The sequence below is a fragment of the Bos indicus genome, chromosome 10 (genome assembly GCF_029378745.1).
Source record: "Bos indicus isolate NIAB-ARS_2022 breed Sahiwal x Tharparkar chromosome 10, NIAB-ARS_B.indTharparkar_mat_pri_1.0, whole genome shotgun sequence".
NCBI classification, from domain to species: Eukaryota; Metazoa; Chordata; class Mammalia; order Artiodactyla; family Bovidae; genus Bos; species Bos indicus.
The window spans coordinates 81,529,684-81,550,909 of NC_091769.1; the positions used below are offsets into that span (position 1 = coordinate 81,529,684).

General features: G+C 52.2%; 1 protein-coding gene across 7 annotated transcripts in view; it reads left to right on the forward strand.

The window, feature by feature from the left end:
- The window catches only part of SMOC1 (SPARC related modular calcium binding 1), a 152,741-nt gene extending 131,741 nt beyond the window's left edge, over window positions 1-21,000 (forward strand). For 6 of the 7 annotated variants that reach the window (XM_070797775.1, XM_070797777.1, XM_019969132.2 and 3 more), the window contains exons 8-12: window positions 749-941; window positions 1,506-1,588; window positions 3,797-3,902; window positions 14,204-14,448; window positions 19,081-21,000. In XM_070797775.1, the coding sequence (XP_070653876.1) occupies window positions 749-941; window positions 1,506-1,588; window positions 3,797-3,902; window positions 14,204-14,448; window positions 19,081-19,097 (644 nt within the window). In that variant the 3' untranslated portion in view covers window positions 19,098-21,000. The remainder of the gene's footprint in view (window positions 1-748; window positions 942-1,505; window positions 1,589-3,796; window positions 3,903-14,203; window positions 14,449-19,080) is intronic. The other variant, XM_070797776.1, reaches the window with a different exon arrangement.
- The last annotated feature ends 226 nt before the right edge of the window (window positions 21,001-21,226 follow it).

The following is a 21,226-nucleotide window of genomic DNA, read 5'->3' on the forward strand; positions in this document are numbered from 1 at the left end:
CCCACATAGTATCAACAAAAAAACAAGAAGAGGAGGTTGGGCAGGTTGACTGGTTAGGGGCCGTGGGGTACTAAAGGCCCTGGGGCACAGGGCACCTTGGGGTGCCTCAAGCTGGGCTTGACTCTGGGAAAACTAGGTTTGGCTGTTCAGACACACTGGCATGGTTTCTGAGGCCGCTGAGTACAGACACCTTCCTGTGGGAAGGTGTGTTGTGTAATGGAAGCAGTGTTGTGTAATCAACTCAGCTCCATTCAGCCTAATTTGTCCGCCTCTGATGGAGCCCTGGAAGGAGTGGGTTTGGGCCTTGTTTCTGCTTCTCTTGGGTGCCAGGCATCAGAGCATCTTCCCACCCTGAGGACGGTGACTGTGGCCCTGTCCTACGGGGTCTGGGTTTGGGAGAGTGTCCACACACAAAGGCATTCCTGCCTCAGCTGTCAGCTTGCAGGGCTGGAGCTAGGAGACATGAGCAGGGACTGTTCTGAAAACAGGAGATTCCACTCCCAGGCCAACTGCAGCTCTGATGAGGAGTAGCCCTGCCTCCCAGCGTGAATGCTACTGCAGCCTGGCCATGCAAGGGCCAGAGTGAGGTGCTCTGAGCCTCCAGCTCCTCACTCAGGGCTGGTGTGGGGACCCCGCACCCCTTGGTGATTCACCAGTCAGCCATCGTCAGTTCCTGGGGGCCAGGCCGGGTCCTGACAGGGAAAGCATAGGATTGGGAAGTCACCACGGGCTGTGTCTTTTCTTGCAGAGAAAGTTCACTCGTGTGACCAGGAGAGACAGAGCGCCCTGGAAGAGGCCCGGCAGAACCCCCGCGAGGGCATTGTGATCCCTGAGTGTGCTCCTGGGGGGCTCTATAAACCAGTGCAGTGCCACCAGTCCACTGGCTACTGCTGGTGTGTGCTGGTGGACACTGGGCGTCCGCTGCCGGGGACCTCCACACGGTAAGCCCCTGGAGCCCGTCCTGCCCTTCAGATGGACCCTGGGGCAGGAGAACCAGCTTCCTGTTAGGCTGGCGCCTCGCATCTCCTGGATTTATTGTCCTGGCCAGGTGGGAATTGAGACACTCGGGGAGCAGCATCTCTGCTCATGGGTAGAAGAGGTACTGGTGGAAAGACCTGGATCTTGGATTCTGGTCACAGGGCTGGCCTTTTCTAGCTGGGTGGCCTTGGGGAAAGGAGGTAATCTCTGTGAACCTCAGTTCACTCAGGCAGGTTATTGCCCTGCCTGAGTCACTAGGTTCTATGGGTCAAAAAGATCCTGTGTGCAGACATAAGGGGCACCACTCTACTTGAGTAGCTGAGACCATGTGGCAACATGCCTGAACGTGTCTCTGTGGGGACGCTGATGCTGGGATTGCCCTGTAGCTAATGGACAGTGTGGGAGATGTTTTTCCACCAGCTCTGGGTGCTCTAGGCTTAGAGACCACACAGATCATTGCTTGTGGAAGGGCTGAAGTCGGCTCAGGTTCCAGCCCCTCCTTACCCCCTGCCTGTCTCTCTTCTCAGCTACGTGATGCCCAGTTGTGAGAGTGATGCCAGGGCTAAGAGTGCGGAGGTGGAGGACCCCTTCAAGGACAGGGAGCTGCCAGGTAGGAGACGACACTGCCTCTTGCTGACATCCTCACCCCTTCCTGTCCCGCCGCCCCCTCATCGTGCAGAAGCAGCGCCCACCTCTGGGTCTGTTTCCTCATCTGTAAGCTGGGGTGGGGACAGACAGTGGGCAGGGGCATGGCAGGAGCCACAGGATCAGCATCCAGTCTGGTGTGTGTCCCTAATTAGTCCCGAAGCCTTAAACACATGGTTTCTCCTCCTTGCTCTTCCCTTTTTCATCTTAAAATGTAGTCCTTGGCTTAAAGGGCTTCCCAGATGGCCCTCATAGTAAAGAACATTAAGGAACGTGGGTTCAGTCCCATGGATCAGGAAGATCCCCTGGAGGAGGCCATGGCAACACACTCTAGTATTCTTGCCTGAAGAATCCCGCAGACAGAAGAGCCTGGCTATGGTTCATAGGGTTGCAAAGAGTAGGACACAACTGAAGTGACTTAGCACGCACATGTGTTGGCTTAAAATCCTACCCTCAAAAAATGCTCCAGTTTTTTCTCTAACCTAGGGTGATTGGGTGGAGAAGGAAATGGCAACCCACTCCAGTATTCTTGCCTGGAGAATCCCAGGGACAGAGGAGCTTGGGATTCTGTCTATGGGGTTGCACAGAGTCGGACATGACTGATGTGACTTAGCAGCAGCAGCAGCAGCAGCAGGGTGATTGGGACAGTGATCTGGGGACTGTGGACCCTTTTCTCCAGGGCTGCAAAGAGAAGCTAACTCTCAGAACAGGCTTTCCTGCAGGGTGTGGTAGTGTTCGTTGCCAACCCTGTAGAGTGCCTTTGCAATGACCCTTGGTGGCCCAGAACTGTCCCTGGAGTATGGCACAAGAGGCATAGGCAGGGGCCAGGGCCTCTGAAGGGCTGCTGGGCTGGGTTTCCCTTATCTACCGGGTTCTCTGCCCGTGAGTTACAATATGATTACTAAATAGTGATGTCTCGAAACACTGTAGTTTTAATCAGGTCAGTGCTGATGGGAGCTCCCACTGTTCCCATCAAGACTCCAAAGGAGAACTGAAAACAGAGGCTCTTGAAAGTCCGGGGGTTCCCAAGTGAGGTTTGTAGAAATCACTCTGTCATGAGAACAGAGTCGTAGAGACCAGGATCCCTCTGTCTAGCCATCCCTTCAACAAATGTGAACTGAGATTTCACTGTGTGCCAGGCGCTGGGTATGTCTAGTAATCAAAACGGAAGTGAAGCTTATGTAGTGTGGGAGACAGAGTACACAAATAAATGAATACAAACAGATGAAGATGGTGACAGGTACTCTAAAGGGAAAGAGTGAGGTGCTGGGAGAAGGACAGGAAGAAATCCGTGGCTTCACTGAGAAAGTGGCATTTAACCAGAGACCCGGGGGAACTGCAGAGAGAGGAGAATGAAATGATTGCTGCAGAGAGGAGAATTGTAGGTAGTGCTGAGGGACTGTTTGGGGCTGGCAGTCATGAATTTACAGGAAAACCATCTCTCCAGTGGTGTGGTGGTGTTTACACCAGCAACATGCAGCTCTGGGGGTGTGGATTTGGAGAAGGCATATCTGTGCAAAGGTTCATCCATGCTTGGGGTTTTGCTGGAGTCCCACCATGAGGAATAAACAAAGGATTTGAGAGTACTTCTAAGGGAGGGTTGATCATTATAATCTAAGCTGGCTGAGGAGAGATGTAAAAAAAGGAAGAGGTTCTTGGATAGGTAAACTGGTAGGTCCGTTGAATCAACTTTGACCTTGGATTTCTTGCATTCCTAATGCCCTTTTACCACCTGGTCCTCACCTCTGGAGTAGCCTGGTCTCACTGTACCACTTGAGTTTCCCAGCAGACTATGGACTTTATGAGGAGAAGAGCGCTGTCTAGTATATTTCTAACATATACCATAGTGCCTGAGTTGATACTCAGCAAAAATTTGTGGAATGGAAGAACGCCGAAAGCTTTATTGTCCACGTGGTCTGATGGTCCCTTGTGGGCTGTGGGGAGAGGAACTCTGGAGGTTTATGAGAATCATCTGGGGCTTCCCTGGCTCAGCTGGTAAAGAATCCGCCTGTAATGCTGGAGACCGAATCATTTGAGCTGTGGACAATTCCCAAAGTGGATTTGGCTGGATGAGAAGGACTTGGAGAGGTTGAAGAAACAGTGGTAGTGGAGGAAGCTGGTTTACTTGATCATTTACCTGGCACGTGCCTTCAGATCTCACTTTGTCTTTCAGGCTGTCCAGAAGGGAAGAAACTGGAATTTATCACCAGCCTACTGGACGCCCTCACCACTGACATGGTGCAGGCCATTAACTCAGCAGCGCCCACTGGAGGTGGGAGGTGAGAGTGCGAGCAGGACGCAGGCCCAGTGGGACCTCAGGGCCCCTGATCTTTTAGATGCTGCAGGACGCTGAGAGAGTGGGGAGGGCTTGGGTAGCACAAGGGCTGGAAGTTGATCCTTTTCCTGAAACCATGTAGCTGTGACTTTGTCCAACATTCTGCCAAAAATCTCACCACCCCTCTCCCCTTTCCAGTCCTTGGGAGTTGCTTTTCTCTAGCTTGTAGTTACCTGATTACAGGTAAGTCCAGGAGTGTCTGGGACTTCCTAGGTGGTGATAGTGGTAAAGAATCTGCCTGCCAATGCAGGAGACATAAGAGACATGGGTTCGATCAATCCATCAGGAAGATTCTCTGGAGAAGAGAATGGCAACCCACTCCAGTAGTCTTGCCTGGAAAATTCCGTGGACAGAGGAGCCTGGCAGGCTACACTCCATGGGGTTCCAAAGAGTCGGACATGACTGGAGCCACTTAGCATGCCATGCACCAGGAGTGTCTGGAGACTTCCAGCACTTTAGTCTCAGCAGTGTATGCCTTAGGGTGAGTCCAGAACGGCAGGAAGTGGGGTGGGCATGTGATAGGGACAGCAAGGAGGAAGTCTGGAGCACTTGGTGGTTTTGTCTTCTGAGGAGGCAGGAGCCACATGCCTGAGAATCCCAAGGGGCTCCGAGTGTTGGGATTGGACACTACCATAGCCAGACCCTACCTAAATCAGGAGCTGATATGCTGACCAAGGCAGTCTTGACACAGGGCCGAAATCCACCTGCTCCTTAACAACCAGCATCACCAGTGCTCACTGATTTGGGCCCATTGGGTCGGTTGGAGCATGCATGCTCAGACCTATTGAACATGCATAGCACAGCAAGCCCTGGGCTAGGGATTGGGAATCCAGGAATGTGAGGCATGTCCTTATCTTCAAAGAAGGCACCTAGTGAGAAGGAAATGGCACCCACTCCAGTGCTCTTGCCTGGAGAATCCCAGGGACTGGGGAGCCTGGTGGGCTGCCGTCTGTGGGGTCGCACAGAGTCGGACACGACTGAGGCGACTTAGCAGCAGCAGCAGCAGTGAGAATACTAGGCTGTGGACAGATGCAAACTCTGTGGTAAGTGCTAGAATAGAGGTAAAAGAACAGAGAAGGGTTTGCTCATTCAGTCTGGAGGAATCAGAGAAGGCTTCCAGGAGGAGGTGATACCTGAACTGGATTTTGAAGGACAGGTAGGACTTAGGTAGTAAAAGAAGGAAAGCCATTCTAGGAGGAAAAGAAAGAACATTGTGACCCCAGGCAAGTGCATGGCCATAGTTCTGTATGGCTGGGCTGGGGTGGATGGAAGAGGAGAGGAGAGGATGGAGAAGATGACAGAGGTGGCAGATGACGCAGAGAAGGAGGTGGGGACCAAGTCCCAAAGGGCCCATGTGATGTGCTTCCCATTATGAAGCCAGAGGGTGAGGCTCGGCAGAGCTGGGTGGTGTTCAGGTCCCTGTAGCAACAGGAGCTATCATGTGCTTGGCAGGAGTGGGCAGCCTGACTCTGAGCTTGTGGGGTTCACCAAGGAGGGAGGGCTGATTCCTCCGCACCTGCTCAGAGGCAGAACTGTCAACAGGCAAGGAGTGCCACCATGAGACCGGCCCAGGCCCCAGGCCGGCGGAAGGCTGACTGCCTCAGTGGCGATCAGCGCGACCACAGGGCATGTATCTAGGGTGGGAACCAGGACTCCCAGCACAGCTGTCAGCACTTCTGTGTCCCAAGGCAGACGAGGGCAGTGGCCCCCCAGTTTTTTTTTCTTTAAGCGTGCAACTGTTTTCATTATATTCACAAAGTAGTACAGTTACCACTAGCCAAAATTCCACAACATTTTCATCAACCCCAAAAAAAACTCTGTACCCATTAACAGTCACTCCTCAGTGGCCCTCCCCCAGACTACTACTACTGCTGCTAATTAACTTTTGTCTCTATGGATTTGCCTACTCTGGACATTTTATATAGATGGGCTCATACAGTGAGTGGCCTTTGGTAAAAACCATTATGTCCCATCATGATGAGTGCAGAGACTGCCTCGTGGATTGCCACTCTAGGAAACCCCCTGTCTGGGGTTGCTTGCCCTCAGCTACTCTGTGGTCCTGTGAGCTCTGAGGCTGGTTTGTTTTGCTCACCCTGTGAATGGGGCCAGGCCTCCCCAGCAGCAGGAGGAGCAGGGCAGATGGAGACAGTGTCTGACAGGTCGGCAGATGGGAACTGCCCAGAGGTAGTGCTCAGCCACTGGAGGTCTAAGACAGAGAGAGCTGTGTCCTCATCTCCAGGAAGAGGGACGGGAAATTATGAACAGGTGTATTCAGGATTATGGAGAAGGCAATGGTATCCCACTCCAGTACTCTTGCCTGGAAAATCCCATGGACGGAGGAGCCTCGTAGGCTGAAGTCCATGGGATCGCTACAAGTCGGACACGACTGAGCGACTTCACTTTCACTTTTCACTTTCATGCATTGGAGGAGGAAATGGCAACCCACTCCAGAATTCTTGCCCGGAGAATCCCAGGGATGGGGGAGCCTGGTGGGCTGCCATCTATGGGGTCGCACAGAGTCGGACACGACTGAAGCGACTTAGCAGTAGCAGCAGCAGCATTCAGGATTGTATACCTTTTTGCTTTTCATGATTGGAATGTGAAAACATACCTGTTGTTTCATGCAAAAATGAGTATGAGCTATTTATGTTTTTTTAGAAGAGAGAGACTAAAGAAACAAGGAGGGGACATGGCCCTAAAAATCCAAAATCTGGATCCTCTCTACTCACAGCTCTTCTGGGCTGCTGGCTCTGACCCACCCCTCAGGGAGCCTGCCTTGTGCTTGTACTTGGGTCCTAAGGAGATAGCACTTCACCTTCCATCCTTTTGCTTCTGCAGGAGGCCAGCCCTTGAGCCTTGCCTGGCCTCAGATCCAGGCAGGCTTCAGTGACGGGGAAAGCAGAGCCCAGCTGGGTCCTGGGCCAGAGGGTCAAAAGCACAGGCAGGCCTGCTGCCAGACCAAGTTCAGATGGACGCTCTGCCCTCAAATTGCAGGGGAGGACATTTTTACAGAAAATAAAAACTAAGACGTTTATAAATGCTTTTAATCCTAGTATGTCCTTAGGGAAGTGATTTTCTTTTTCTTTCCAAAAAACTCTCTTTTAGGTATAATGAGAGTTGGAAGAAAAAAAAATTTTTTTTAATATTCTTTCCTAAACATGTTTTTCATTTTAAGCTCATATGAACTTGACCGTGTTTGGTTCTGATGAGAATGAAAGGTTTGAACTGCATTTGGTAATTGTGTTACCTGGAGGCTATACTTGTAATCAAAAGACAGACAAGATGAATCGAGAAGTAGTTTAGAGATCAAGGGAGTCGGGGTGGGCCTGGGAGGGAAAAGGAGAGAGGAGTGGTTATACAGGGGGGTAGTTGGTCAGGGTTACTGGTTTTACTGCATTTAAACCCCTCTCAGATCTCTCTATTATATTGGGTTGGCAAAAAAATTCATTCGGGTTTTTCCATAATTTGTTACGGAAAAACCTGAGTGAACTTTGATGTCTACCCAATGTTTAGGAAAATCAAGCCCTAACTCTGACCGTGAACTGGCTCTGAAGGATGGTCTTGATGGCGCTCACCCTCCTTTCGTATGCCACTACCTCCCATCATTACATGCCAGCTGCTGCTGGTCCTTCTCAGGTGCTCAAACAGGCCAAGCTCTCACCACCCCAGGGCCTCCATGCCAGCTGCTTCCTCAGGCTGGAATGTGAGTCCCTTATCTTCCCGTGACTTGCCCCATTTAAATAGCACCTTCTCAGCGGCCATCCGAACGAAAGGAACAGCCCTGTCACCTTCTATCATGACACCTCTTTCTAATTTTCAGCCTAGTGCTTATCACTACCTGATGTCTTGCTGGTTTGTTTATTTATATCTGCCTCACCCCACCCAATGAAAATGGAAGTTCGGTGAGAAAAGGGAACATTTTTCACCTTCTTCCCTGCTTATTCCTGGAACTCAGAAAAGTGCCTGGCATACAGTAGGTGCTCCGTAAACATTTGTTAAATGAATAAATAGCCAGAAGGATGGGTGGGTAGATGGATGGATCTCTGTCAGGCACAGAGAGGGATGTCTCAGTGAGGCCTCTTTTCCTTGGCACACGTCTGAGGGTCCAGCAGCTACTTCAAGACTAACTATGAGGCCAAACCCAGCCCTGAAGCTCACTGCCACCAGAGCTTTACGGTGTCCTGGCTGGGCCCACAGGACTTGGGCGCTGTGTGGACAGCCCCTGGTCAGCGCTTTTCTAGGACAGAAGAGCAAAGGCAGAGGAGCAGGACCAGTGAAGAGAATGAGGGGATCCAGGCTGCCTGGGTTTAGGCCTTGGCTCTGAATTCAGGCAGAGTTGGGACTGCAAGCATGAGGTCAAGGAAGCCACAGCTGATCCCTCCTGCATCCTCTCAGGGTCTGGCAAGTAAAGCTGGACACCAGCTGGGGCCAGTGGGAAACAGTCTTATTTAGTGACGTTGGGAAGAAGGGACGGGGGGACGTTTGGGTTGAGTAGAAGAGAGGGTGTCTTTGTCCCAAACTACCACCTGTCAGGCTTGGAGATTTTAGCTTTGCACAAACTCTTACATCTCACACCCAGTGTAAGCTCTGTGCTGGGTTCTGGGGACATACAGGGATGCAGACTTGGTTCCTGGGCTGGAGAAGCTCCTGGGAGAAGAGCTGTGTAGTCAGGTGAGTGCCCTGTAAAGCCAGTGTGATAACAGAGGCAGATGAAGTCGTGCAGGCAGGGACTCGGGAGGAAGGCACGTGAGAGAAGGCTTTCCATAGGAGGTAATGTTTAAGCCACATCTTCACTTACGAATGAGACAACGTCCTGACCTAGATGGACCAGGAGTAAGAACTTCCCAGCAGAGGGACCCTTGGGATAGTGAGGTATGAACAAGGTAGGGTCTGTGGGCTTCCCTGGTGGCTCAGATGGTAAAGAATCTGCCTGCAATGCAGGAGACCCAGGTTCGATCCCTGGGTCAGGAAGATCCCCTGCAGAAGGGAATGGCAACCCACTCCAGTATTCTTACCTGGAAAATCCCATGGACAGAGGAACCTGGTGGGTTACAGTCCATAGAGTCACAAAGACTTGGACGCAAGTGAGCAACTAACACACACACACACACACACACACACACATAGGGTCTGTGGAAGGAATCATGAGCAGAGTTTTAGGCTTGGGAGGCAGGTTGTAGGAGATGAGGCTGTAGAGTTGGGCAGAGCCCAGACCCTGGTGGACCTTGTGATCCATGCCAGAGAGGCTGCAGGGAGTCATGGAGTTAGATAGGCATTCCTATGGGAGCTGGACGGGAGGGGTGTTGGATGGGGCAGGAAGGTTACAGCATCATCTGAGTGAAAGGTGATGAGAGCGTGGATTACAGATGTGGCGGGTAGGATCATCTACTGAAGTTCAAGTAATGAAATCAATAGGATTTGAAGACTCATCGTATGTAGGGAGTGGAAGAGAGAGATGTCTACTTCCTTTTCTGGCATCTAGCTTGATTTGTGGGGGAAGCACTGTGGCCCAAATTTAAAAATAGGCCAAGTGAAAGGGGTACCCATGGAAACATCTGTGGCCAGAGCCTGAGAGGGAGCAAATTGCATTGCATGTGTGTCTGACTCTTGGCGACCCCATGGACTGTGTAGCCTCCCAGGCTCCTCTGTCCATAGGATCCTCCAGGCAGGAATACTGGAGTGGGTTGCCATGCCCTCCTCCAGGGGATCTTCCCAACCCAGGGATCGAACTCACATCTGATGCAACACCTGCATTGCAGGTGGATTCTTTACCCCTGAGCCACAGGTGAAGCCCACACGTATCACTAGATGATAGCTTTTCTCAGTGAAGGGTTGATGGATCATTGAACTATGCTTTTGGTCCTTCCTCCGGCAAGAAGCAGAGCCCTCCTCCCCCTACCCCATAGATCAGCCTTCCTAGAAAAAGCCAACATCGAGAGGAGGTGGGCTGAGCTGCATGAGCCTCCCAGCCCCTCACGTGGTCCTGAAAGGAGAGGCCCTTTGTCTTGAGGCTTCCTCCTTCCTGCCCAGTGTGGTTACTTGTTGATGGTCTTGCAAGGAAGAGGCTGAGAATGTGGCTGACTTGGCATTTCCCAGCCCCACCCGCCCGCACAGCTGGTGGGGCCTGGACCCGATTCCAGATGGGGCTCCGTTGGTCTGCTTGGCTTGGCTCGTGCCTCCAGGCCATCCCACCTCACCTTGTTTAAAACTGCTTGGGACAGCAGAATCGGGCCCAAGATCTCGGCCAGCACCGGTTTCCCTGTGGTAAATGGGGCTGGCTCTCCAGCTGTGCATTGCAGCCAAGGCCTGGCCCGGCTGAGGCTGCAGAAGCGACGCAGTGAGGGCTGCAGGGGAAGGGCGGCACCTGCCGCTTCTCAGTGTGGGAGAAGACTCGGTGGGGCCAGTCCAGGGAGGGACCTGGCTCTAGTGGTTTTCCTTCTCCCAGGAGGTGGGAGGCATGAGGACGGCTACCAAAAAAGCCCAGAGGCAGGGCTGACACCAACATTTTACTGGCTCTTCATGCCATACCGGAGAAAACTTGGATCCTCTGCACACCCAAGGAGCCCTTTTAATAGAAGTGGACTTTTACCTGTAGGGAGGCCCATAGCAAGGACCTGGGTGTCACTGTTAGGTGACCTAAGGAGCCATTATTGGCTCTAATGTTGGGTCCTCAGCCCTTGCCCGATGAGTAGCTTTGATGACCCCAGCGGGGTTTCTGTGTGCACGTGTACAGGAGAGTTTGGAGTCCATGTCAGTGTAACCCTGGAACTGGGAGTGCAAGTAGCCTGTGTTTTTAAAGGATTCTGCTAGAAAGCTGCAAGAGCTGGAGGGATCAGTGGGGTGTGGCTTTGAGGTCAGTGGTAAATAGTGGGGAGCCTAGCTGTGATGGGAAGGACTCCAGCAAAGACTGTTGAGAGATTCCTGGGGCCTCTGGAGGAGGCCATCTTGCCCCACCCCCACGCTCCCCTGGGAAAATCCCAGCCTCTTCTCTGTTAACGGAGGTGCCCATCTTTCACACATGCCCACTGCCAGTTTGGCTAAATCAGGACTCCTGATAAGTCTCACTCTTAACTAGTTCTTGTATGAAGTATGGTAGTTTGGGGACTTAAAGCTGCTGTGAAGCCAGAAACCTCACTTTCAGAGCTTTGAGCCAGATGCCTTTGGTAGTTTTCTTTCTTTCTTTTTTTTTTTTTTTTTTTTCGTTATGCTTTGCTGGAAACATGAAAACTACTCCCAGGCTCCTTCCAAGTGCTGTTTTTTTTGTCTCATCCCATCTTCTCCCAGAAGGTGCATACTTATTCTTCTAGGGCCATGTCTGGAGTCTCTTTCCCTCTAGACGAGGGTTCTTAAGTTGAATGACGTTTGGAGCATCTATTAAACCCCTAAAATCCGCGGCGTTCTGGGTGCACGTGCATTTTAGAGAGAGGGACTGTGGCTTTGTTTGTGTTCTCTAAGGGTCCATGATCTCCCCCAGGCTAAGAAATTCTTGCCTTAAATGTACTTGGAGCTTGGCCTAGACAAAAGGTTGGATTCCAAAGCAGGACCCTAGCGCTGCCCAGCTATACGTGTAGAGCTGGGCCCTGTTGTCCGGGGGAGGATGCAGCATGGGTTCTGGAAGTCAGAGGAGTTCAGAAGCAGAGAGCCTCGCACGGGCTGGGGAGAAGGGAGGGAAGAGGCAGCCTGTGGGTTGCAGCAGAGCTCTGGGAGCCAGAGGCAGGCATGGAGGGCCCCCGGAGCACCTCTCCTGGGCAAGTGTCCTCAGTGGAGGCTGGGGGTGGGACATGCAGGGGTGTAGCTGTCCGAAGTTGTGGCTGCTCCAGGCTGGGAGGTCCTGCTGGGAGTGAGGAGGGCAGAAACTTGGCTCTCCAAACCAGGGAGATGGAGAAGGGGGGGGAAAAGAAGTAAGGAGCCAAGTGACAGTCACTCTCTGGCCTGAGACGAAACTCTTAGAGGTTGTCGCCTGGGGAGAAGAGCCGCTTCTTGCTGCAGACTAGCCCAAAGGAAGGTGCAGGGACCCCCAGTCACAGAGTCGCCGAGAACCGGGCAGGCAGGCGGGAGCCCAGGAACACGTGCTGGAGGCAGCGAGCCTCTCCTGGCAGGGCGTCTGGGTGGGATGACCTCATCCCTTCCGTCTCAGCAACTGAGGCTTTATTATTCCAGCTTCTAGGTAGACATGACGCTATGCTGAGCCTAAAGGTTAAAGGAAGAGCTGCCTTTGCCAGGGGCGCTCATGGCCCCCCAAGGGAGGGGCTGAGGGGGAAAACCCTGACTCCCTCCCCTGGACGCCTTAGAAAGCTTGGAGGGGAATAACTGGAGCGCCTCCCCTAGGGCCTGTCCTGGCTCTCCTCCCTGGCCTGGGTCCTCCCTCATTTGGGGAAAGTTGGAGGCAGACAGGGTGCTCTGCAAGGGAGCTGACCACTCTCCTTCCTGCTCCAGGAGCATCCTGATAGAGACGTTTCTGGGGCCCTCCTGGTATATGCCCCGCAGGCTCGAGAGTGAATATTGGAGTGAAAATAAAGGAAGCTCAAAACCACCAAAATGCCATGCACTGGCAGAGACAACAGTCTGAGCCTTGCCTGTTTGCAAGCCGTTCCAAGCCTGGTTTCTATGACGAACCTAGCAGATTCCCCAAGAGCTAGAAGCAGACAGTCCCTCACACCTTCCTCAGGTACTCCCTGCTCCAGACATGTCAGGATGAGGTCCTGCTGGCTGATCTACTTACTGTGCTGTCTTGGACCTGGCCCAGGGTGCCCAGTGGGGCCTGCCCAAGACCATAATACACTTAATTAGGAATGGGCATTCAGCAGGGACGCCTGGCTTTTTTTGGTAATGAAACTTCTTTTTCCCTAAATGGTGAGGTCACTTGAGGGATGGCGGGGGAGGGAGTTTGCCGGCTCATTCATAGAGGAGGGGTCAGGGTTGTCCCTTCCCTCCTGGAAACCTCGGCAAATTCCAGAGAAGAACCCCAAGGCATTGGCAAGTGCCTTGAATATTTTTCTTGCTAGGTACAGCTTCAGAGTGTGCTGGCAGGTCCTGAATCCCTGCTGTAGGACCCCTGGTGTAGTCTGTCTGGTTCCCTGCAGACGATGGGCCAACCTCAGCCTCAGTCCCCCAACTGAGGGAAGGTTACCCAGGGCTTTAAACACAAGGTTGGCACTCCGTGCCAACCCTGGCAGCAGGAGCCATGGGACTCGTGTGGCTCCGTTCTCCTGGCCAGTCACCCGCTCTAGAACAGACTCATCATTGGCTTTTAAAGTTTTCAGTATAACCTAGCACCCTGAATCCTTTTGGGGAAAAATTTGAGGCATGAGTAAGTAAAATGAATGGGTAGACCTTGTGTATGTTACACGTGTGGCCGTTGCTCTTGTCATGTTACAATCAGGGACGTGTTAGATGCAGTCACCACCATGTATCTCGACCCCCAGAAAGCTTTCTTGGTTACTCTAGGTTACTCTGCTTCTTAGCAGAATTCCCCAGGTGTTGGAGTTAACATGTGGTTTCCTGGGTCTGCCCTCTCTTAAGACCTCTGTATGGAGAGACTCACCGTTAGTAGATCAGGACTCACCAGCGATAGAACCTCTCTTTGTGTCCGTCTCAATTGCCTCCTTCTCTCAATTCCTACCGCACTTGGTATCCAACAGCGATGGCCCACGGGAACTTCACACTTCACGTTGACTTGTTGCTGCCTGGTTTCACTCTTTTTGACTCTGTCTTGCCAAGACAACAGTTTGAAGCCAGGGGCTGCTCCTGCTGCTTTGGAAGCCCTCCTGGGACCCAGCCTGGACGCTGATTACGTGGTACAGGCTCCAGGCTCCCTTCATAGTCACACTCATTTGGGTGTCAAGTTCATGTGTGATGGCAGTTTGTGCGTCAGCCACACTAGGCTAGGAGAAGAACAGTTTGGATCCCTGTGGTTTTCTCAGGTGGATGAAATCCAGTCCATATGTCCTGAGCATCCCTCTTGCACAAGAACATCCCTAGCTATGGTGCAGGGTGTGGTGGGTTCACCTAGTTGGGGATCCCCCAGAAATGAACTGTCTGGGCTGGAGGCTCAAGTTGGAAAGGGTGACATGATTCTGCTGCAGGCTGAGCAGGGCAGGGAGGGTTTGGGCTTGGAGGAGCCATTTCTACCTGGCTGCCGGCAACCCTTGGCTTCTTAGCATGTGGGAGAGGCTTGTGGTGGGGCTGGTGGTTCCTGCAGGATCCTGAGCGGGGCTGGGGGGTGGGTGTCTGCCCGTGGCCCAGGTTCTCGGAGCCAGACCCCAGCCACACCCTGGAGGAGCGCGTGGTGCACTGGTATTTCAGCCAGCTGGACAGCAACAGCAGCAGCGACATCAACAAGCGCGAGATGAAGCCCTTCAAGCGCTACGTAAAGAAGAAAGCCAAGCCCAAGAAATGTGCCCGGCGTTTCACTGACTACTGTGACCTGAACAAGGACAAGGTCATCTCACTGCCCGAGCTGAAGGGCTGCCTGGGTGTTAGCAAAGAAGGTGAGTGATCGCCTGTGCTCCTGGCCCTGCAGGACTTGCCCCTCCTGGAGGGAGGGGACCAAGGGAACCCCACACCCCGACCCTGCAATAGATGAGATTCCCAGGTATGTGTTTATTTGACTACTTACTGGGAGTGCACCGTACTTTGCACTAGACACCTGACACAGTGGAGGAATGGAAGGGTAAGTTTCCTATCCTTCCACAGTCTATTGAAGAGGCAGATGCTAAAGCGTTTACATACACTGTGGTGAGCGCCATGAGGGTGTATTGGGATACACCAGGCTGCAGTGACAAGTAGGACCACACAAGTAATGGCTCAACACAGTGGAAATTAGTTCCTCTTGCCCATATAGTAATTCACCGTGATTCCAGGTCTTAGGGTGTGTGTGTGTGTGTGTGTGTAGGGGGATAGTGGAGATTGCTCCAGGTGCAGTCACTCTGAGAGCCAGGCTGAGAATGACTCTGCCAACTTCATTCTCTGACATCCAAGGTCACCCTGTGGGTCTTCTCCCTCCCCAATCAGCCGGATGGCTTAAACCCTGGAGCAGTGCCCATGGGGCAGGGTTGATGGACCAGTCCTGGAAGTGACATACATCACCTCTCCTATTTCACTGGCCGGATCTCCATCACTAGACCAACACCCCACAGTGAGGAGGGCTTGGGGCCCAGGAAGAGGAGGAGAGCGTGGATTCTGGTGGATGCCTGGTGGTCTCTGTCACGGTGCAGCAAGTGCAGAGTATTGTGGGAATATACCTAAGGCACCTACATCCGCTCAGGGTCCATCAGGCTTGGAAATCTTCAGGAAGGAAGTGATGTCTTAGCCAGAGGTCAGCCAAACTAGGCCCAGTCTAGTCCACGGCCTGTTTCTGTACAGCCTGTGAGCGAAGAGTGGCTTTTCTATTTTTCAGTTCAGTTCAGTCACTCAGTCATGTCTGACTCTTTGTGACCCCGTGGACTGCAGCACGCCAGGCCTTCCTGCCCATCACCAACTCCCAGAGTTCACTCAAACTCATGTTCATTGATGCCATCCAACCAGCTCATCCTCTGTCGTCCCCTTCTCCTCCCGCCTTCACTCTTTCCCAGCATCAGGGTCTTTTCCAATGAGTCAGTTCTTCACATCAGGGGGCCAAAGTATTGGAGTTTCAGCTTCAGCGTCAGTCCTTCCAATGAATACTCAGGACTGATCTCCTTTAGGATTGACTGGTTGGATCTCCTTGCAGTCCAAAGAATTCTCAAGAGTCTTCTCCAATACCACAGTTCAAAAGCATCAGTTCTTCTGCACTCAGCTTTGTTTATAGTCCAACTCCCACATCCATACTTGACTACTGGAAAAACCATAGCTTTGACTAGATGGGCCTTTGCTGGCAAAGTAACGTCTCTGCTTTTTAATATGCTGTCTAGGTTGGTCATAACTTTCCTTCCAAGGAGCAAACGTCCTTTCTATTTTTAAAAGGATGTAATTTTCAAAAAAGAAGACTATACAACCAAGATTGTTGTATATTGTCCGTGGTCCACAAAACTAAAATGATTGCATCTAGTTCTTCACAGAAAACCTTTGTCCAGCTGCCCTTGCTCTGGACAAATCCTTGACCAGTGAGTAAGAGGAAGCTGAGCTGAAAGGTCATGGAAGGGAGGAGTGTTCTGAACTGAGGCAAGTGAAGGGTGAGGCTGTGGAAGTGGGGAAGGAGAGTATTAGAGGAGCTGAAGGATGTCAGGGTGACTGGGATGCATGTTTAGGGGTGGAAGGAGAGGGGAGGCAGCAGGACGTAAGGTGAGAGAGTTTAAACTATATAAGGGTGATGGGAAGCTGTTGAAGGGATTCAGTCAGAGAAACGATATCATCAGTTTTGATTAAAAAAAAAAATTCTTCTAGTGCAGCGTGGGAAATGGATCGGGGGATGAGTGAGGGCAGAGACCCAAGAGGAGGCCAGAGCACTGACCAGCAGGAGATGAGGGAGGCCTGAGTTAGGGAAAACCCGGCGGGGTTGCAGAGTACTGGGGGAGGTGACTAGGTAGGACTTCAGGGCTTGGTGATTGAGTGCAGAGAGGGATGAAGGCTGGCGTGGGCAACTGGAGAGCGGGCCACTCACTGAGATGGGCAGCATGGGAGGAAGAGCAGAGCAGGTCTAGGGGGTGGGGAAGATAACAGACATGACTTGGACCTGTCAAGTTGGTTGCACCCCAAAAATTAGAGAGTCGCAGTGCAGGTGACGGGTCTGGGCTGATGATGCCAATTTGGGTAATTCTGACTTGTTTGGTGCCGAGAACTGCCTTGAAGGGAACATAAGGGCTTTTCCTTGTTCTAACCCTTGGTTGACAGGGTAAACCCAAAAGGTAGCTGAGGAGGTGGCTGAGGTACCCAGTCTTGGGATCTGGCCCTGGTTCTAGGATGTGTGACCCTGGGTGAGTGACCTGTAGTGGCCCTGACCCTGGCAGATGTGACCCTGAGTGAGTGATGCTCATCCCCAATCTGTTTCCCACACTGCCCCAGAAGAATTTTTTTTTTTTTTTTTTACCAAAACTGATGCTATTGTTTCTCGGACTGAATCCCTTCAACAACTTCCCATCACACTTATATAGTTTAAACTCTCTCACCTCCTGTTGCCTCCCCTCTCCTTCCATCTGTAAACATTATCTCAGTCACCCTGATGTCCGTCAGCTCCTCTAGGCAGTCCTGTCTGATGAGGACGCCTCTCTGTGACCCCATGACTCTGAGTCCCCAGGACATGGTGCAGCATCATGGCTCAAACCCTGCTTCAGCCACAGGCCAGCTTTCACCCAAGTACAAACTACTCAACCATCCCAGATTTCCGTTTCTTCATCTGTGAGATGGAAATAAGCATAGTATCCACCTCACAGGGCCACTGTGCCGACGCACTGAGACAGGAAGTCAAAGCAGTTGTTGAAGTGGTTGAAGCATTGAGGGACCTCCGTGAAAGCCCCATAGATAATACTGTTCTTCTTCATGAGACCGCTGCAGCTGTCAGAAGCACTGATCGCACTGCATGCAGTCCACGCTCCTGATTCTCCCCTGCCATCAGGGTGTGCCTTCTCAATTCCTAACCTCAGGCACAGTGCATTAGATCCTGGTCAAATGACGAAGGGCTGGGAGAGGGATGTCCTGTGTGGTCACGTTACGCTTTGGCATACTTAGAATCTATGCCCATTTCTCAGAGCACAAGCTGGGGCCCAGTGTTGGAAAGAGAATACCCAGTGTTTGCATTGACCCCCAGGCCCACCTGGAGCACTTCTGAGCTCAGTAGGTTCGGAATCACAGAGCTCCACCAGCCCGCTGCCCTTGGTCCGCTTCCCGTGCTGGTAGTTAAGGTCCGCACGGCACACAGTAGCTAGGGGAAGGCTGAGTGTGCTTAGCACCTCAGGTCCACGCAGCTCACAGAGGCCTTCGGTCTGCCCTCTGAAGCTTTGTCAGGTACCAGGTGCGCAGGACCCAAAGGAAGCAGGCAGCCCTGGCACTTCCCAGCTCTGTAATCTTTAGCAAGCTACCCAAAGTCTCTGAGGCTCAATTTCCTCATCTGCAAAGTGGATATGATAGCGTCTGCCTCACAGTTTTGGTGTGGAGATTTAACAAGCTGGTGCCTGGTTTACGGTGAATGCACAGAAGAAATTAGAAATAGTCGAGGAACACAAGAGGCACCAGTGGTAAAGAACTCTTCTGCCAACGCAAGAGACATAAAAGACCCAGGTTTGATCACTGAGTTAGGAAGATCCCCTGGAGGAGGAAATGGCAAGCCACTCCAGTATTTTTGCCTGGAGAATCCCATGGACAGAGGAGCCTGGTGGGTTATAGTCCATAGGGTTGCAGAGTCGGACACGACTTAAGCAACACAGAGCGACACAGCCCTGGGCTGCCAGCAGCTTTGCTGGGTCTCTGTGCTCTGGGAGCAGCAGAAAAGCCACCTGGGTAGATTGTATGCGGGGACTGAAGCAGACATTGGTCATCTGGTGTCGTGCGGTGCCCTCTGGTGGGCTGAGAGGGGCTTGCACACCTAGTGGGGGGCAAAAGTCAGGTGGGGCAGGACATAGAGTTTGGGGGTGAATGTAGCTTTGGGTCCGAGGGACTGAATTTTGGGAAATGCCCCATGAATCCAGGCATTTTCACCCACCAGACTCCTCACTGGGGAGCTGACTTCCCAGCACAGTGCTCTCAGGGCTGGGTCTCTTTCTTAACTGGTCCTTCCCAGTTTATGAAGCGCAGTTATCAGGATTATTTTTCAGTGAGACTGGAGACAAGTCCTTCCATTGAAAAAACCCACCAGCTCTCCCATTGACTTGCCGAGGATGGTGCCTAACCCTGAACAGAAAAACCCTCTCGAATGATGGAATGGATATATGTATTTGGAGTCCTCACAAAAGTGTTTTAGTCGCTCAGTTGTGTCTGACTCTCTGTGACCCCAGGGACTGTAGCCCACCAGGTTCCTCCATCTGTGGGATTTTCCAGGCAAGAATACTGGAGTGGATTGCCATTTCCTTCTCCAGGGGATCTTCCAGCCTCAGGGATTGAACTCGGATTTCCTGCATTGCAGGCAGAGTCTTTACCATCTGAGCCACCAGGGAAGCCCAGAGTTCTCTTAAACCCAGCTCTGATTTCTTGCTTATTCCTCCCCTTCTCAGTAGGACGCCTCGTCTAAGGAGCAGAAAACCAAAGGGCAGGTGGAGAGACCAGGGAGGCAGGATGGATCATCAGACAGCTAACCTTCGACGTTGCCACGGCCCAGCCACATCCCATGTAACATAAGTGGTGCCCATCGTGTTTGCACTTTTAATAACTCTTATTTGTGTGTTTTCTTTTTCGGCTTCATTTTTAAACACCAGTATCTAATATCGCAGTGGGAAAAGGAAAGGGAAGAAAGACTATTCTCTTTTATTGTTAAGTTTTTGGATCTGCTACTGACAACTTTTAGGGTTTGGAGGGCGGGGAGCTTTCTGGGACTGAGAAGAAAGAGATTTATATACTGTATATAAATATATATGTAAATTGTATAGTTCTTTTGTACAGGTGTTGGCATTGCTATCTGTTTATTCTCCTCCCTCTCCCTGCTCTGAGCTGTGAGAGCTCCGGACACACAGCCCCACTCTCTAGAACCCAGGACTCCATCCCTGGCCAGCCTGAATTCCACTGTGATCACAGTGCAGACTCCATGGGTATCTTTTCTGGTGGGAGGAAGGGGCCACCTTCTGCCGTGGCTGTCAGAGCGGCAAGTCACTTGGCGGTTGACCTTCTCAAGGGAGGGAGTGGACATTGCAGGACAATGGGAGTGGCCCCTGGAGGGAGGCCTGTAGCCCTCACAAGTCCCATCCTCCAACGCCCATGTGGTCAGGCCATCCAGACCCCCAGGTGGCCCAGACTCAGTGGGTGCAGTGTTGTTGGCGCCCGCTGAACAAATTGCCCTAAGGATTTGCGTTAGGGTCCCTTGAAACATTTCCAGCTACGTTTAGCCTCTACTCCACGTAAAGCAGGAGAGGGGAGGCAGAGAAGAAAAAGACACCCCGCGGGACCTTTCATTTAGTAGTTAAATGTAATATCTGAGCAGTGGAGGTAGAAGCACAGAAGGCCTGTCCTGGTGAGTCCAGTGCCCACCCAAGGCTTCTCACCTGTCACACACCCATGAATGAGGCTTCCTGAGACAGCGCCCAATGCCAAGGTCAGACTAGGCAGCTACTTCTGCAGTCCTCTTTCTCCCCTCCTGTTCTCCAGCTCAGCGTAAGCCTGCGGGAAGAGTTGTGTCCATCACCTTGTTGGTCATTCAACCTTTTCTATTTTTTTCTTTTTAAACTCAGTACCGAGGTTCTTCCTGTTTTCCTAAACGCTCTTATGGGCTTCCAGGCTTGAGGCCAGTTCCAGGGCCAAATTCATGTTGGGCCTGTTACTTCTGCATCCCTTGGAAGTGAGGACGGAATGGCCCAGCCATGGGGAAATCCAGGCCTAGCTTCCCACAGGCGTTTTACTGTGATTCCAACGTGGACTGCCCAGCCTTCTGGTCATACCCCAGCTTCCTCTTGCCCGGGGTGGCAGGGGTGGGGGCATGCCCATCCGACAGTCATCCAACAAAGGGCGCCGGGTGATACCGAGCCCTCCTTTCTGTGAGCAGCCAGAGCGGCAGGGAGGGAGGGTGGGCAGTTTTCCAGGACTGGCGCCTTTGTGGATTACTTTTGGAAATCTGGCCGCATCTCTGTGCATCTCCTACCCCGTCCCATCCTCTGACTGGAGAAGGTTCTTGCTGTCCTAATGAAAGTCCCAGAGGTTGTGTCAGGGTGACTGGAGACCCCATCCCAACATGGTAGGATGGAACGAGAGCCCTGGCCCATCAGTCTGGACCAGAAAGCTCCGTGTGCTGGCTGGGTGGACTTTCCGGGAGACCTCCGCCTCCTTCCCTGCCCTGAAGGAAGCGCCTCCGTGAAGAAAGTTGGAATCTCCCTGAGACATCTCTCTCACACACGTGTGGAGGCTGAGTTGTGTGGTTTTCCTTTGTGAGGAGGGAGGGAGACCGTTTGTAGCTTGTTTTATAAAAAATAAAAAATGCGTAAACCTTGGTGGCGGTTGCCTCTTTCTTTGGGTGGCTTCCTTTGATGGAAAGCGTTCATTTCCTTAACGGTTTAGTTGTTTACTGTGGCCGAGGTGCCCTCCTCTCTGATCTTAGGAAGTCTGAGGGGCTAGACCAGAAAGGGAGCCAGCCAGAAGTGGCCATGAGGTGGTGCCACGCTTGCAGTGAAGACCTGGACCCCCTGGGCCCTTGCCTACAGTGCTGGAACCCTGTCT